The 14636-nt window shown below is 39.1% G+C and overlaps 1 protein-coding gene across 2 annotated transcripts; it reads right to left on the bottom strand.

The window, feature by feature from the left end:
* Nucleotides 1–617: 617 nt before the first annotated feature.
* On the bottom strand, nt 618–14079 carry LOC109041214 (doublesex- and mab-3-related transcription factor A2). Of its 2 annotated transcripts, none has more exons than XM_072297753.1 (7): nt 13249–14079; nt 10431–10648; nt 7974–8127; nt 6764–7106; nt 5958–6061; nt 4397–4628; nt 618–2219 (listed from the first exon to the last, which is right to left on the bottom strand). In XM_072297753.1, exons 1-7 carry the CDS (start codon nt 13280–13282, stop codon nt 2057–2059), a joined length of 1248 nt encoding a protein of 415 aa, XP_072153854.1. In that variant the 5' UTR covers nt 13283–14079; the 3' UTR covers nt 618–2056. The 2 variants fall into 2 exon arrangements, with proteins under 2 accessions (XP_072153854.1, XP_072153861.1); XM_072297760.1 differs by lacking the exon at nt 13249–14079 and adding an exon at nt 11494–13031 and having other exon boundaries at nt 10431–10630.
* Nucleotides 14080–14636: the final 557 nt, after the last annotated feature.

Below are 14636 nucleotides of genomic sequence, written 5' to 3'. Positions count from 1 at the left end.
ATCCCAAAAATCATTTCCTTAAATAAGTAGCGTCACGGGAATACCTACAGGAAATACTCAGCATTTCACGAGCAAAAGTTGCAGCATCAAGTGCATATTTACCTGGACATTCGGCATTCCCGGTTACACCTGCTGATCGCCGGAGACACTCCCTGATTGTTCGCAAAAGTATTCCTGCAGCCGGATTGTTGAAACTTTAACTGGCTATGTTGGCACGATAAGACAAGCCATAGCCCTATCTGCGCCGTCTAATATATCGATTTTCGATTCTTGTCGTGCCGACATAAATTTCAACAATCAGGCTGCAGGTTAAGTGGATATTCATCGGAAGTTTCAGCATTTCTAGTTTTAGGTACACCAGTAGATATTAGTAAAGTAAAACACTCACTGATGTCGCACGAAAGTTTACCGCGTCAAGTTCCACGTGGACGGATTTATCATCGGAAATGTTCAGTATTTCCGGTAGATATTCCCTTGGCGCTACTTTTTAAGATGGCGTTTTTTGGGATCGAGAGGTATTATTGCAATGAAAAAACCTGGGATGCTTCCTCTCAACAAGAATTTCAAAGACAAATTTTTCGACATTATTGTCCTTTTTAGAGCCTTACCGCCCCAGCTCCAGTCAGACCGACAACAGGTTTTGAGATCAGGAAGAGAAGTTAAATTTGACAAAACACTGTCGGTCTCATTTTGGGATAAGACATTTTTTAGATGTTTATAACGCACTCTTTTCGAGCACATTTAAAATTGTTGTCTATGGAAGAGTACAAGAGTGATTAAAAAAAAAAAAAGAATAGTGCCTTAATTTGAGTATTGAGTTTATTTCATTCTGATATTCTCTAAACATTTCGATTACAACCAATGAATTGGTACGCTCGCAGTTATCAGCAGTTGATATAAACAATAAACCATAAAATAAAATATAATATTAGTCATTTTAAAAAAATGGGTAAACATTTTGGATAAAATGACGCATTAAACATAATAAGTCTATCTGCACTTGAAATTTTGAAGAAAAAAGCTAAGTGAGTAGGTATTGCACAACCCATGTCTATCTTTATGAGGAATTCGAAAAAAAATGTCCGTCTACTGTCTACTAAATCGTGGTCTTCCCTCCCACTTTGTCCCCCATTATGGTAGCTTCTTGGAAAGTAAAAGACTTAACCAACCATTCCATTCCTTAAATCCAGTCTTTCCCTTCAATAAACAGGTTCACTTAAATTTTCCGATGTGAATACCTTATTTTGCACAAGAATATCCTATCTCCGCGTTTGCAATTGTTCTGCAATGTAATGATGACGTGTTTCCCGATAATTTAACCCAATGAGCATTTGAAGATTATCCAACAATTATAATTTTGTAAACTCCTTTACTAAAATATTGCACATACCTATTAAAAAACGATTTAATATTGACCACTTAAAAAACTGATCCGGTAGTCCTCCACATTTTATGTACTGAAGTAGTAAAAATCAAGTTTCTTTCTTTAGCATCGCAATAGCTAGTTAGTGCGATTGTGAATTTTAAACGTGCGTACTTTTTCACAGACGATTCCTTGGTGGTTTTCAGGCATGTGTTCTTCCCTAAATTACGATTTTTGGAACCTCGAATTTAAACCATTGCCCAAGTAGCAGTGATCGCGATAAATAGCGATTTTATCGGTTGGTTATCGCGATTATATCGGTTGGTTATCGCAATTATATCGGTTGCAATATATCGAGATATTATCGCATAAAAAATTGCGATATATGGCGATTACATCGCCACACATCGGAATTTTCGGTTCGATAAAATCGCGATCAATTTTCGTCGTCAAAATTGAGATTAAATCGCCATTTATCTCGAAAATATCGCGATAAATTGCCGGACGATAAAATCGCGATTTTATTCCGATAAGATCGAAGAAAATCGCTCAGACGTTGCTGATCCTGGCGATTTTATCACCGATTAAATCGCAATATATAGCGATTTTTCCGTTCAGAAATGCTAGGTACTTGAGTGACTACGCTCAGCATGTTTGCCTTATTCCAAATTATTCGGCACCAATTTTTAATTTCTAAGAATCTTCTGACAAACACTCAGAACAATGAGGTATAAGACAGGGAGGAGTTTGCTGAAACAAAAGCGAGTTAAGCTGAAATGCTGTCGACGAGGCTGTAGCCTGGAGTGGTTGGTAGGATGCTTGCCCATGACCGTAGCCCACCATAGCCGCTCCACTCCTGAAAATTGAGACACAACACACCGAGTAAATTACTGCATTATTAAAAATTCTCGTGTGTTTTGTTACGTTAGGTTACTTTGATTTACTTCATTTCGATTCGATCAACCACAAAAATTTGGTTGATCGACCACATCTTTAGTTATATCGACCAAAACCGTAGGTTACTCTGAGAGAAATCTGGAAATGAAGAAAGTCGACGGCGAAACTCCCAAACTATACGTATCTCGATTTGCGACATTGCAGATTTTTTCTGCTACTTGTTTTTTTTTTTTCAAAAGAAAATCACTCAACATCAAATAATACAAATTTCGGTAATTTTTCCTCTCTTCGCGAGGAAAATTCTGTGAAGACTTCTAGGAATGATTTTGATTTGTTCCTCTCCAAAAAAATAAAATAGAAGCGATGGCGCGCGACGTGAGATAAAAGGCTTAAAAATTAGTGTTGAGATATGTGGTATTCTAACTACGTTTTTTTGGTAAGTTCCCGATTTTTCCCGACAAAAATAATTTGATGGTAGATGAAGGACATCTCCTACAACCCATATACGCAGCTAGTTCAACTCTGAAAAAAATCGAGATACGCATGTTTGGTAGTTTCACCATCGATATGTACCATATAAGTTTCTTCATGCAGGTAGGTGCTTTTATGGATGAGCTTGATTTTTTAGTTCCGAATTGCAAAATGTAGTCCAAATTACATAACGCTCGGGGGGGGGGGGGGTCCTAATAATTTCGTGACCGAGCGTGACAAGGGATGAGAGGGTGCCGGGCTCAGCGTTACGTAACGGCATCTATACTTTCTCTGATTTTCCTTCGCCCTTCTGAGAATTTTGGTGAAAATTTCAAGAAATGTTGCTCATTATACTCGCACTTGAAAATAAAACAGCAGCGATATGATTACATTGAAATTAATAATAGACATAAGCGATAGAGAAAAAGGAAAAGGGAAAGTGGAGCGAGTCCATTCGGTGGTAGCCGACAATGGTTAAAATGGACAAAAGGAGCTAAGTAACAAGCTAAGCACCGGCAACTCACGAAGAACCCTATGGTTAGTTCATCGGTTCCCCCTTGGTTTACAATAAGCATCCACCTCATGCAATAGGATTGTTCCAGTTTCCCTAGATCTTATTTGTCCCTCGCTTAGTCCATCGCTCTATCTATCTCTTTCTCTAGCTCTTTTTCTATCTCTTTGTCTTTAGCTTTGTCTATCAGTTTGGCTATAGCTTTGTCCATAGCTTTCTCTATCGCTTTGTCTATATAGCTCTGTCCACACGGAGATAAAACCACTTCGTGCATGGGACCCGAATTGAGGTTATATGGATCTCTGAAATTTCCGGATCACGCATCCGAAAACTTGAGGTCCAACTGCCGAAGTTCGGGTCAGACATCTGAAGCTCTAGGTATGTATCGGAGTATTTCAGATGTGTTACCTGAACCCTTCGGTACATACCGAAATACATCAGAAGTCTGATCCGAACTTTGGCAGTTGGACCTCAAGTCTTCGGATGCGTGATCCGAAAACTTCAGAGATCCATATGACCTCAACTTTGGGTCCCACACTGAAAACAAGTTCTCGGCGTTTTTACCAAGGTCCGTTGGTACCTTTACCATCTCGTTTTTTTTACCAATTATTGGTAATTTTACCAAGACAGACTGGTAAGCTTACCTAAAAACCGGTATTTTTACTGTTTTTTCCAGGTAAGAATACCACTTTTATTGGCTATCAATTCCCGGTAACTTTGCCATTTTATCTCGGTAATTCTACCACAGTCGATAAAAAATAATGGCGTCTTTACCAAGGCCCAGTAAAATTACCGAGAAAGTTCAATAATATTACCGAGATTTCTCGGTAAAATTACCAATTCCATAAATGGTAATTTTACCAAGAAAAAACTGGGATCAAATAGAACCCTGAATTCTTGGCAATTTTACCCTTTTCTTAGTAAATACACCGAAATTTTTTTTCAGTGACCTGAACCCTTCGGTATATACCGAAGTACTTCAGAAGTCTGATCCGAACTTCGGCAGTTGGACCTCAAGTTTTCGGATGCGTGATCCAAAAACTTCAGAGATCCATATGACTACTTCGGGTCCCATGCACGACATTTTTTTCTCCGTGCATCAATTTCTGCAACGATCTCGTTGAAAGTTGAAAGACAGTTGCATGAAAGTTTACCCGAGGCTGGCGAGGGTGGGCGAGGAAAAGCTGTGGTGGGCGGGGAGTTGGAGGAGAGTCGGTGGCGAGAACATGGCGAGTCGCGGGAGATCCAATCGGCTGCTTTGATGCGCCTCCGGTGGCGCCCTGTGAAACGGGCGGAAGGCCGAGCCGTGTCCGTGACGCGGCCCCATCATCCGGCTTTTCCTCCCGCCGCCGCCGCCGCTGGGATATTGACCTTTGGTCGCCGGCTCTGCAAAAAAAGGCATCCACTCATCCAAAGGAACCTTAAGAGCGTTTTTCCAAGGCGTCTGACGCCGCATGGTGGATCGAGTCACTGGGAGAGGACGGACAAAATTTGGACACTCTTAACCCTTTATTGCATAGCGTTGCACGAAAGCAACAAATAGTTTTCAGCTTTATTTCTATGCTAGAGTATTAAATTGAATCAAAGCAAGAAATAATTTTTGGGGAGCATTATAAGTCTGATCTCCTAACTTAAAACATTACTACAAAAATCGATTTCAACTGACTCTATTGTCGAAAACAATACTCTACAATGTAGATTTTCTCTCTAAATCAAGGATTGGCTCATGCAACAAAGGGTTAAAGCTTATAGCTCCGTTCATGCAAAACGTTGAGGTTATAACACTGGTTGCATTGGTTTCCTCGTCAAATTTTCTTGTAGAAACACCCCTTAAAATTTAAAATGTGACAAATTAGACATCAAAATTCGCAGTTTTTGTTAAAAATGTCATGTTCGACCTCTGTGATTGACTCGATCCGCTGTGCGCAGGCGGAAAACGCTGCAGCCGAGTTGGACTGCATTTTGCAATTTGGAACTTGAAATTCTCGGATTTCTGGCTCCTCTGGAAAAACACTTATGTGCATAGGGAAACTAATGGCACATACGTTGTTTTTGAACCGGGCTAGAATTTATAGTTCCAAATTGCAAAATGACAAAATGTAGTCCAGTTGAGGGCGAGATTTTTTTTTGACGCTCAGATCTCTCGCACTCCGCTGTCAGATCTCAAAAATTCGTCATGTTGCACTGTCATTATTATCAATGTCAAAAGAGTCAGTAATATTACCAATCATTCCTTGAAAAGAGGGAAAAACTCCCAAGATTACATATGAAGAACAGTTTTGTGCCATTAAAGATCTATAAATCTCTGGTGTGGTTCAGCATGAGCTTTGTGAATAATAAGGTCTCCATACGTCAAGCAACTCGTATTTGTCGTTACGCCTACTTTTTTTCGCTGCGTTGAAGTCTCTGACGTGATTCCCGCATTTTGACGCGTCTTTGTGATCTCTCGTATGATCAATTTTTTAGGGACGGAACCTCACGAGCGTCTTTTTGAGGCGCCTGACGCTGTTGGAAAACTTTGCAACCCAGTCGAGGAAGAGATTGACACTCAAATGTTGTTGCGCGGCACTTCAGGAGTAGAATTTGCGAATTTTTCCGCTACTCTCCATTGTCAGATCTTGAGGTTAGCTAGACTTAACCGTACTCGGCTGAATTTTTTTATTGTTCAAAATAGAAACAAAATAGGGGAGAAAAGATGAAAAGCGAATTGCTCACCGGAGTTCTGCAGTTTGACTGTCCCTTTGACGAAACCAGGAAAAGAGGCCTTGTCTGTGAGGGGCACGCATTGCTCAATCGCTTTTAGAAGGTCGTCTTCACATCTGTATGAGATCATTTAAACACATGATGAAAAGTCTTATGTCTTTAAAGATATTGTATATAAAATTAAAATATGATCATAATATAAAATACTTCCTCTCTGCCCTAGGGGAGCGAAAAAGTAAAAATGTAACGACGAAATTTAAGACAATTTTTTGGCACGTCTGCGCGGAGCTCTCCAAGCTTCGTGCGCGACACGCCAGTTTTTGTAAATTGCCTAATGGACTCTTGGCAAAAAAATAATTATTTTTACTTTACTTGCATTAAAAAGTAAAACATAGCTACTAAGAATAACACTTGAGGATATTGCAGAGTAGAGCAACGTTGTAGGTGAAGCTCGTAAATAAAAGTACACATTGGGTAAAATAGTATATAAATAAAGTACAAAAACACAGATTGAGAAAAGAGAAACTTTTTCTGAAAAATATGTGCTTGCAGCCTCTTTGGGAAAAATTGTTAAAATGTATGCAAAAAATATAGTGGAGTGTACAAATAAAGTAAGTATCCTCTATAATGAGTGTACACTGTATACATTTGCTTTCATAGAGATGAAAAAAACCGCCCTCATAACTCCACGTTTAGTTGGTAAATGATATTTTTCCGCGAATAAAAAAAAAATAAAAATAAATAAATACATAAACATTTTTTTAGTTTGGTGTGCCAACACTTACGAATGGAATAGATAAAACCAATTCAAAACTTACCTGCGGAGAACCAACTCCAAGACCGACCTTTTCTTCTCTGGGAACAAGCGAACTAAAAATTCCAGGGATGTTTGCGAGTAAGTCGGTGCATTTGCGTTTTTCGGCAGTGAAACTTTCTGGGCCTTTAATTCTGATTCTTCGTTCTTTATGTTCTCGCCTTCCGTTTTTATGACTTCAATATTTTCAGTTTCCATTTCTCGCTCCTGCACCGTAGGTTTGCTTTCAGCATCATTCTTCATTTTGTCCAAACGCGGGGACTGATTAGGCAAAGAGGAGGGTGTTTCATGCGGTATCAGCTGTTCCACATCGCCTTTAGGCTTCCCGCTCCCAGAATTTGTTTGCTCTGTAAGGTGAAGTTTGAGTGAACATATAATAAGAAGTGTCCCTCACACTCCTCAGTGTCAAGGAGGAGTGATAAGGTGATGAGTAAAACAACGAGTGCATTTGACGCTATATCCACATCTCTACATTATTGGATTGCATCCTACAAAAAGGAACCAAGAATATTCCAATGTCGCTAAGATTGTGCAAATTTTTTTGCCTTCCAATTAAAAACTGATGATCTAAACAATTTTTGTCTATTTTTGTCTTTACTCATTATAAACTATCAATTCAAGACGAAAATTATTTGTAAGTTTACTTTTTTGCATGATTTGAGTAATTTCATTGTGAAGAATGAAAGTTGCACAATCCTAGCAACAGTGAGATGCTCTCGGTTCTTTTTTGAAAAATGCAATCCAATTCGTAAATGTATGCAATGTCATTTATTCAAGACCGGTCTGAAAAAGGGAAAACCGCTTATCCTAAATTCCTTATTAGTTCCCCATATTCATTTTTTCCTTAATCTAAGGAAGGTCTTCTCTTAGAGAATGTTGCCTTATGCCAGGAAAAAACCCTACTTTTAAAATGAGTACACGGAAAAAATGAAATTGCTGATTTAACAATTGTGTAGTTAAAAAAAAGTGGCAGCAATGTTTCAAATATAGATTTGACACTGAAGAAAAATACTATAATTTAATCACGCCCGTGGTTGAATTAGCTTTTCACTATTGTAAAGTGTACGTTTGAAACATTGCTGTCACTTTTTCTTAACAATCTAATTGTTAAATCAGCAATCTATTTTTTCCATGTAGGATCAAAAATGTTAAAACTTGATTGTGTCATAATTTTTTTTATTTTTTGAATAAACCATGCGAAAGCGTTATTATACCTTGAACATCGGACTTGGAATCGGACTTGGGGTCAGTGATCGCCATTCCAAAAATGGGGCCTGGTGGCAAATATCCATATTGCGCCCCCGTGGAGACTGCAGCTAAGCCCAGGGCGATAGCATCCTCTGCTGCTTGTTGTCGTTTCAAAGCCACCTGCCGCATTCATAATAATACGATGAAAACACGGCACTGATTAGTATAGGCATACATATCGACGGTGTAAGTCGGCAATCACATAACTCGGTTTGCAACGTTGCAGACTTCCTGTCATACTTTAAACGGTACTTAATACTTTACATTTTTTAAACGGGAAACTACTCAACGGCAATTCTTTAAAACTGCCGTGATTTTTCTGATCTGTGCGAGGAAAATTCTGCATAAACCTCAAGGAGTGATGTCAATTTGTTCTCCTTTAAAAAGTAACATAGAGGCGGAGATTTTCATACCGCAAACGAGTTATGTGATTACCGACTTACACCGTCGATACAGTTAATAATTCTTGTTGGGTATAATAAAAAAGAAGGTTTGTGTTCTTCCTGAATATTAGGAGAGCTAGTCCGTAAAGGCACATTATTACTGTAGTATTCGAGTGCAGAAAATCAAACGAGGAAAGGTCTTGATGACGCGTAGAAATTCAAGACCAGGGCCGGATTAAGGGGGTGGCCATATGGGCCGCGGCCCATGGCGGCAAAATGTACGGGGCGGCAAATTTTGCAATCTTTTGGAATGTAGGTATCAAAAAAAGAGAGGAAAAAATCGGATTCAAAAATAAATTACAAACGAGAAAAGGCGATAAAATCTCTCATTTCCTGAAAGTGAAAGTATAGGAATTTCTAATTTCGTCGTCTTTCGGTGATACAAGAGACAACGCCTTTAGTTAGTCGAGTTAGGAGAGAAACCAAACACGCAATTTGACCTGGAACGGAGCGGTGAGGCGGTCGGCATGGAACGCAAAGCGCCTACAAGACTGCATGAATACTTCACGGATTGCGTCAAACACACTGCGGTCAGCAGCAGTCGGCGTGAAACGCATAGCGCCTACAAAACTGCATGAATACTTCACGCATTGCGCCAACACAGTGCGGTCGGCGCGGCGGTGGAAGTTAAAATTATTAACCACATTTATGTTTGTTCTTTCATAATTTTTTCGTTCGTTTTTTGTATATGGGTGGCCTTGTCCAAACAGGGATGGTTTTACGGAACTGAACTTTTGTTACTGTTGACAGGGCTTTCACAAAAAATGTATGCCCATCACGAGTAAACGCGTCTCATACACCCCTCTCCCACCGGCACGTTCACTTGATTGTTTTTCTAGATCGTATTCGACAGATCACACAGGTGAGATTATATTAATATCGATTGGTTCAATATGTAACCACAGCCTCAAAAGTCAATTTAGAAATCTGAGGTAACGGGTCTCATGCGATCGAATTTTTATTCTCTCGAGTACCAAATGGCAATGAAAAGTGAAATTGTCAGGAATTTTCTCATTTTCAGCTTTTCCAAATTAAATCCTAAAATTTTTGTTTGAACTGTAGGGTGCGTTCCTTGTCCGTGACTTCCTTATGCTAGATTCCTTTTGGCCAATTTTTATGACAAGCTTTATGAGCGCACTTATAGATTTTAAATGATTTCATTCACCTCACTAAGCTTTCCTTTAACATAATATGCATCTTCCTTGCAGTTTCACTCCAAAACAGCTCTAATTGCTTAACTGAGAAAATCGTAATCGAAAGTTATCTCCTTGCTTAAACTTTGTAATTAACTCCTTGCGAATTCATAAAGTTTATATTTTATCGATTAAATCTAACGAACTGGTTGATTCAATCGTATCAAAAAGGTAACAAGTAGGTATACTTAATATATTATTTGAGAAACTTTGAAGTGATAATTATCATAAAATTGATCAAATGTGGCCGAAAAAATTTAATGATGTAGAACAAATCACTGCTTACAAAAAAGTAAATGAGGTCGTTTGTAATTTTTTTTTTTTTTTTTTTTTTTTTTTTTTAAATTAATGTTCTACTCTATTTTATACAGAAAAAGAGCCGAATAGTATGCTAGTAAAATTATAAAGCCAAATTTTCTTGTGAAAGACTAGGTTTTTAAAATTTTTCGGGGGCACTGCACTCCTGTAGAGCCTCCTCTAGTTTTAACTCCTATTAAGCTCTAAGCATGGAGGCGAAATTTTTTAATAGTTTATTTTTTTCAACAATATTTTTATTATTTAAAATCTATTTCCTTTTTTTAAAAAAGTTCTTCTAAGTGAACCGAAAGTTTTGCAGGACGAACCGATTTGTACACTGGACACAGGGTGAGTGTAACCGAACTTTTCTCTGGTGTATATCATGAAACCGGAAGTATTGATGGATTCATATACCTGCTTGTTAGGTTAAGTCATAAAGTTGTTGCTACTTTTACACTGACTATTAAAAATGTATTTTACGAGTAGATACCTGAGCTGCCATAACCCGTTGCCGCTCCGCAATGAGATTGCATTTAGGACACACGCACGATTTGAACCTGCATTGCCTTTTGTGGCCTTTGAGCCAAGAAATGAGACCATGATTACGACACCGAGCACATTTTGGCCTCCTACCGCCCCTTTCCTCTTCCTCTTCCTCCTCTTGAATTCTGATCATAGCCAGCTTTTCTCCTACAAGACAAGCACATTCTAAAATTATGGGTATTTATCGGTTCAGACGATGAATACAAAAACCAGAACCTCAAAAACTACAGAGTTAACACCACGAGAAAAAATAACTACAGTACGTTCTGATCGTATGTTTAAATCGTATAGATATAAAAGAAAAGTAGAAGAAAAGTAGTAGTCTGATTTTCATAAAATTTTATCACTCCTATACTTTTATTACTACTCTTGCTCATTACTCCTTTTTCTTATAACTTTATCCCCGACTATCGTAATTTATCAATTTTCAAATTCTTCTTTAACTTATATTCAGGGGCGGTCTGGCCTACTAGGGTGCTTCAGCACCTCGGCAGGTTTCTTCTAGGGGCCCCCAAAACTTGAAAAACCCACATGAAGGAGGAATTTAGGTTAGTTAGATGGATCCCCGGAAACGTATTAGCATCCCTAAGTGTATTTGAGCCACACTGACACTGCGCTTATGTATTTTCTAATTTTTTTAAAAAAAATTCACTGATTTTTCTTAATTATTGTCAAAATATTTTTATTTCTAGGTAAGAAATTCAAACAACGGACATTTTTGATATGTTGTATCGGAGATATGTATGTAAAAGAGCAATTTTGAACTGATTTACGGAAAAATGGATGATTTAAAAAATGACACAAACATCACGTTCTAATTTGGCAAAATCCCTCCCATTTTCTGGGGATAGATCCAAGCAGAGTTGGGGTGACCAGGCCTAAGTCCCCAGCCTCCCCCCTCCCGATCCACCCTCGCTCCTCCTTCCCTAAAACGATAGTGGCCGATCACTTAAAACCTTGCACGGACACAAAATATTTCCCCCCCACTAACTAAACCAATAAGAAATTACCAAGTTAGACTCACGCGCTCCACTCAATTACTCGAGCAAAATCTTTCCGGTGTCCGAACAAGTTGATTCACCACCCGCGGTGTTTCGCGGTCGCAGTTGAGGGAGAGCACGGAACTGTTACAGGGATGAATCAACCGCGTGGGCATGCGACCTATCTCGGATATTTTAAGACGCGGATCGCGCGATTGGTCGGAGCTTGCCACCCCTCGAGAATTTCATTGGTGGACCCCGAAAAGTTTCTAGCTTCGCGCTGAGGGGCGGCTCCGCTCGGCCAATCACCACTCGCTGCATCAACGCTCGCCGCGACTCTTCGGTTGTGGGAGGTCTCTGTTTCAGATTATTCTGGGAGTTTAGAGCGAAATCAAATGCTTTGGCACACGTGAAATTGAAAAATACACCAGAGAAGGGGGAAAACGGAGTAATGTGCGACATTACGAAGGGAACCGAAAAAGCAACTCCAGCGTTGCAATCGAATGGAATCAATTTTGAATCTATGTGAAAATGAAAATCCTCCTACGAAGGTATCTTAGTCGCATCGTTTCCAGAACTAATAAGAGCAACTCAAAATTTCCCGGATTGAAAGCAGAGAAATTTATTTATCAAATGAATATTTTGAATGATGAAACAAATCTTTTCGTAAATCATGAGATACGAGAGTCTCCCACGCGGGATTGACATCCGCGATGCCTTTGTGGAAATGTTTTTGGAGGAAAATGTGCATGATCCACCATGGCTCATTCGCACTCGAGAGGATTTCATGGTAAACATGTTTGAAAATGCAGCGTAGGAAACCCTTGAGCTTTAACAACCGTAGCCCTTCGTCGTGTTCAAGAAAGCCAAAGCGTCCGCAATTGTTTGTGTATGCAATACGGACATCCCGAGAACAAGAATAGTTGCATCCAAATCAAGCCATTGAAATAGCCGAAGCGCCTTCAATTTTTTCAGCATGTGTCAAAATGCGTCACTTTTTGCATTCATATACTTCGTTGCTGCATGAAGAGAGGGCGGTTTAAGTTATTTACCCTGGTAAAAATTGGCGATAAGAGCTGCGTTTCAAAATACCATAGGAATTCTTACAGCCGGCTAAAGAAGGCTATAGAAAATCATATAGCTGGCTGTAGAATGCGGAATCATACGGCCGGGCTATAGGTAGCTCCTATCGCCGGGCTTAACACTTTATCGCCGGCTTAACACTTTATCGCCTGGCTGTTGCTTTTTCGCCATCGATTATAAAAGGATATAAGCAATTGTGTAGAAATTCGAGTGCTTTGGAAATCATTAAGTTTGATACGGAACCACCTTAATATTTACAAAACACACATTATATTTTCCTTAAATACATATTTTTTTTCATCAATTAAAATGAGAATAATCCATACAGGATGTGCAAATCATTTCAAAATCATGAGTTGAATAACGCTGACTCCGCCAGATTAAATATTAGAGCCTAACACAAAGCGGAGCGGCAACGCACTGACGCCTACAAACCTAACAGGGATACTTCACGCATTGCGCAACGCGTGAAGTATCCCTGTTAGGTTTGCAGGCGCCAATGCGTGTTTTTCGCTGGCTGTCCGCCTGCCACAGCGCTTGAAGCAACTATTTCACACCAAAGGTATTGCACAGTATCATACGAAACTGAAGGCGCTCTAATATATTAGTAATGGCAGGCATCCATCAAAAGTACGGAGCTTTCCTCGCAGAATAAATCAAGATACTACGGCCCAAAAAGAGAGCAGTATTCCAAAAACTCACTAAGTCCTAGCATCCGTTGTTGCTTAATCGCCATCGGCTATAAAAGGCTATAAGAAATTGTGTAGCCGGCTATAGAAGCTATTGGAAATCTTACAGCCGGCTGTAGGTCTATGGTATTTTGGAACACAGATTCTACTGCCAATTTTTACCAGGGTAATCAACATGAAAAAAGGAATAAGTTAGTTAATAATAAATATATAAATGAAATGAGGATTTTTTTATGCGGCAATTACTCGCCTGACTTTAGCGGCAATTGCACACTTTGCCTTCTTCTAAATCTCCCTTTTAATATACTCAGGAATTTGTGAAAATCGTATCCTGTTAATAATTTACTATCTTTTGTATGTGGTAGCATTGCCAAATAAAACATGTTGCGGGACCGTTAGAAGCCAAAACGAAAGGAATCACGACCTTCGTAGTCTTTCCTGTTCGCAGGGTGACATGTTTTCTTGGAATTGAAAATTTCATGACTTTTCAGATATTTTGAACATAAAGGTCTTCGATTCTTCCTAAGCTTTTTATTGCTTTTTTGGCATGGTTCAAAGTTTAAAAAAAAAACTAAATTTAAGGTGATGAAATGTGACCGTTGAAATTTCATTCTTTATTGAACTTTGCCCGAGATTTCGGGAGTTTAAAACGCGATGTTGAACTAATTTTGAACTTACCGAGGTAATGTTGAGGCAAAGTTAGGGAAAATTCGCTCATTCCGCGGGAAAATCGTATGACCTTTGAATTGACGCATTTGAGGGTATGACCCCCCCCCCCTTAAAGTTACTTTGAAGTAATTTCTGTGATTTTTACTTAAAAGTGCTTACAATTTGGTAAACTTTCCCGTTTTATTTTTTCTCTACAATAATTTGAACCGGAATTATGATTTTTTGAAAATAGGTCAAATTCGGACTTTAACCTATCATAACTCGATCAAAAATTGAGATATTGATCTGCGGTTTGCGCCAAAATTCTTAGTTTTTTATGCTCTTTCCAATGATGTATCACAAGATAGTGGTTGCTATTTGAAACCCCCCCCCCCGCCCCCCCTTAACTACTTAGAAAAATGTTCTTAAACTACTTAGAAAAATGGCTCGCGGAGCGAGCCGAATGTCACTCGCTCAGCGAGTGACGGGGGGTCCAGGGGGCGAACCCCTTGGCTAGCCGACGGACGCGCGAAGCGCGCCTAGAACGTCTAACAGTTTAATAAAAATCAAGTTTTCGGCAAGTTTGATCATTTTCTGAGGTATTGACCTGGGCCATCTGAAACGAAAGAGTTAATCTCGCCTCTAAAGAGGAAGAACGCCGTAAGAGTCCCCAGACGTTGCCATATTTCTTTCAATAAAAAACAAATTTACTGGGGAAAATTTTCATCTTTTTTTTTATTTTTTTTTTAATAT

Source organism: Bemisia tabaci, chromosome 1 (genome assembly GCF_918797505.1).
Source record: "Bemisia tabaci chromosome 1, PGI_BMITA_v3".
Lineage (NCBI taxonomy): Eukaryota > Metazoa > Arthropoda > Insecta > Hemiptera > Aleyrodidae > Bemisia > Bemisia tabaci.
This window is presented reverse-complemented; position numbering and strand designations above follow the sequence as displayed.

Excerpts from the sequence above, each read along its gene's own strand:
- LOC109041214 (XM_072297753.1), bottom strand. The coding sequence starts at position 13,282 with ATGGCGATTAAGCAACAACGGATGCTAGGACTTA. Across the intron at positions 6,062-6,763 it reads TTGGAGTTGGTTCTCCGCAG|ATGTGAAGACGACCTTCTAA; the intron begins GTAAGTTTTGAA and ends GATCTCATACAG. Across the intron at positions 4,629-5,957 it reads AGTCAAACTGCAGAACTCCG|AGCCGGCGACCAAAGGTCAA; the intron begins GTGAGCAATTCG and ends CTTTTTTTGCAG.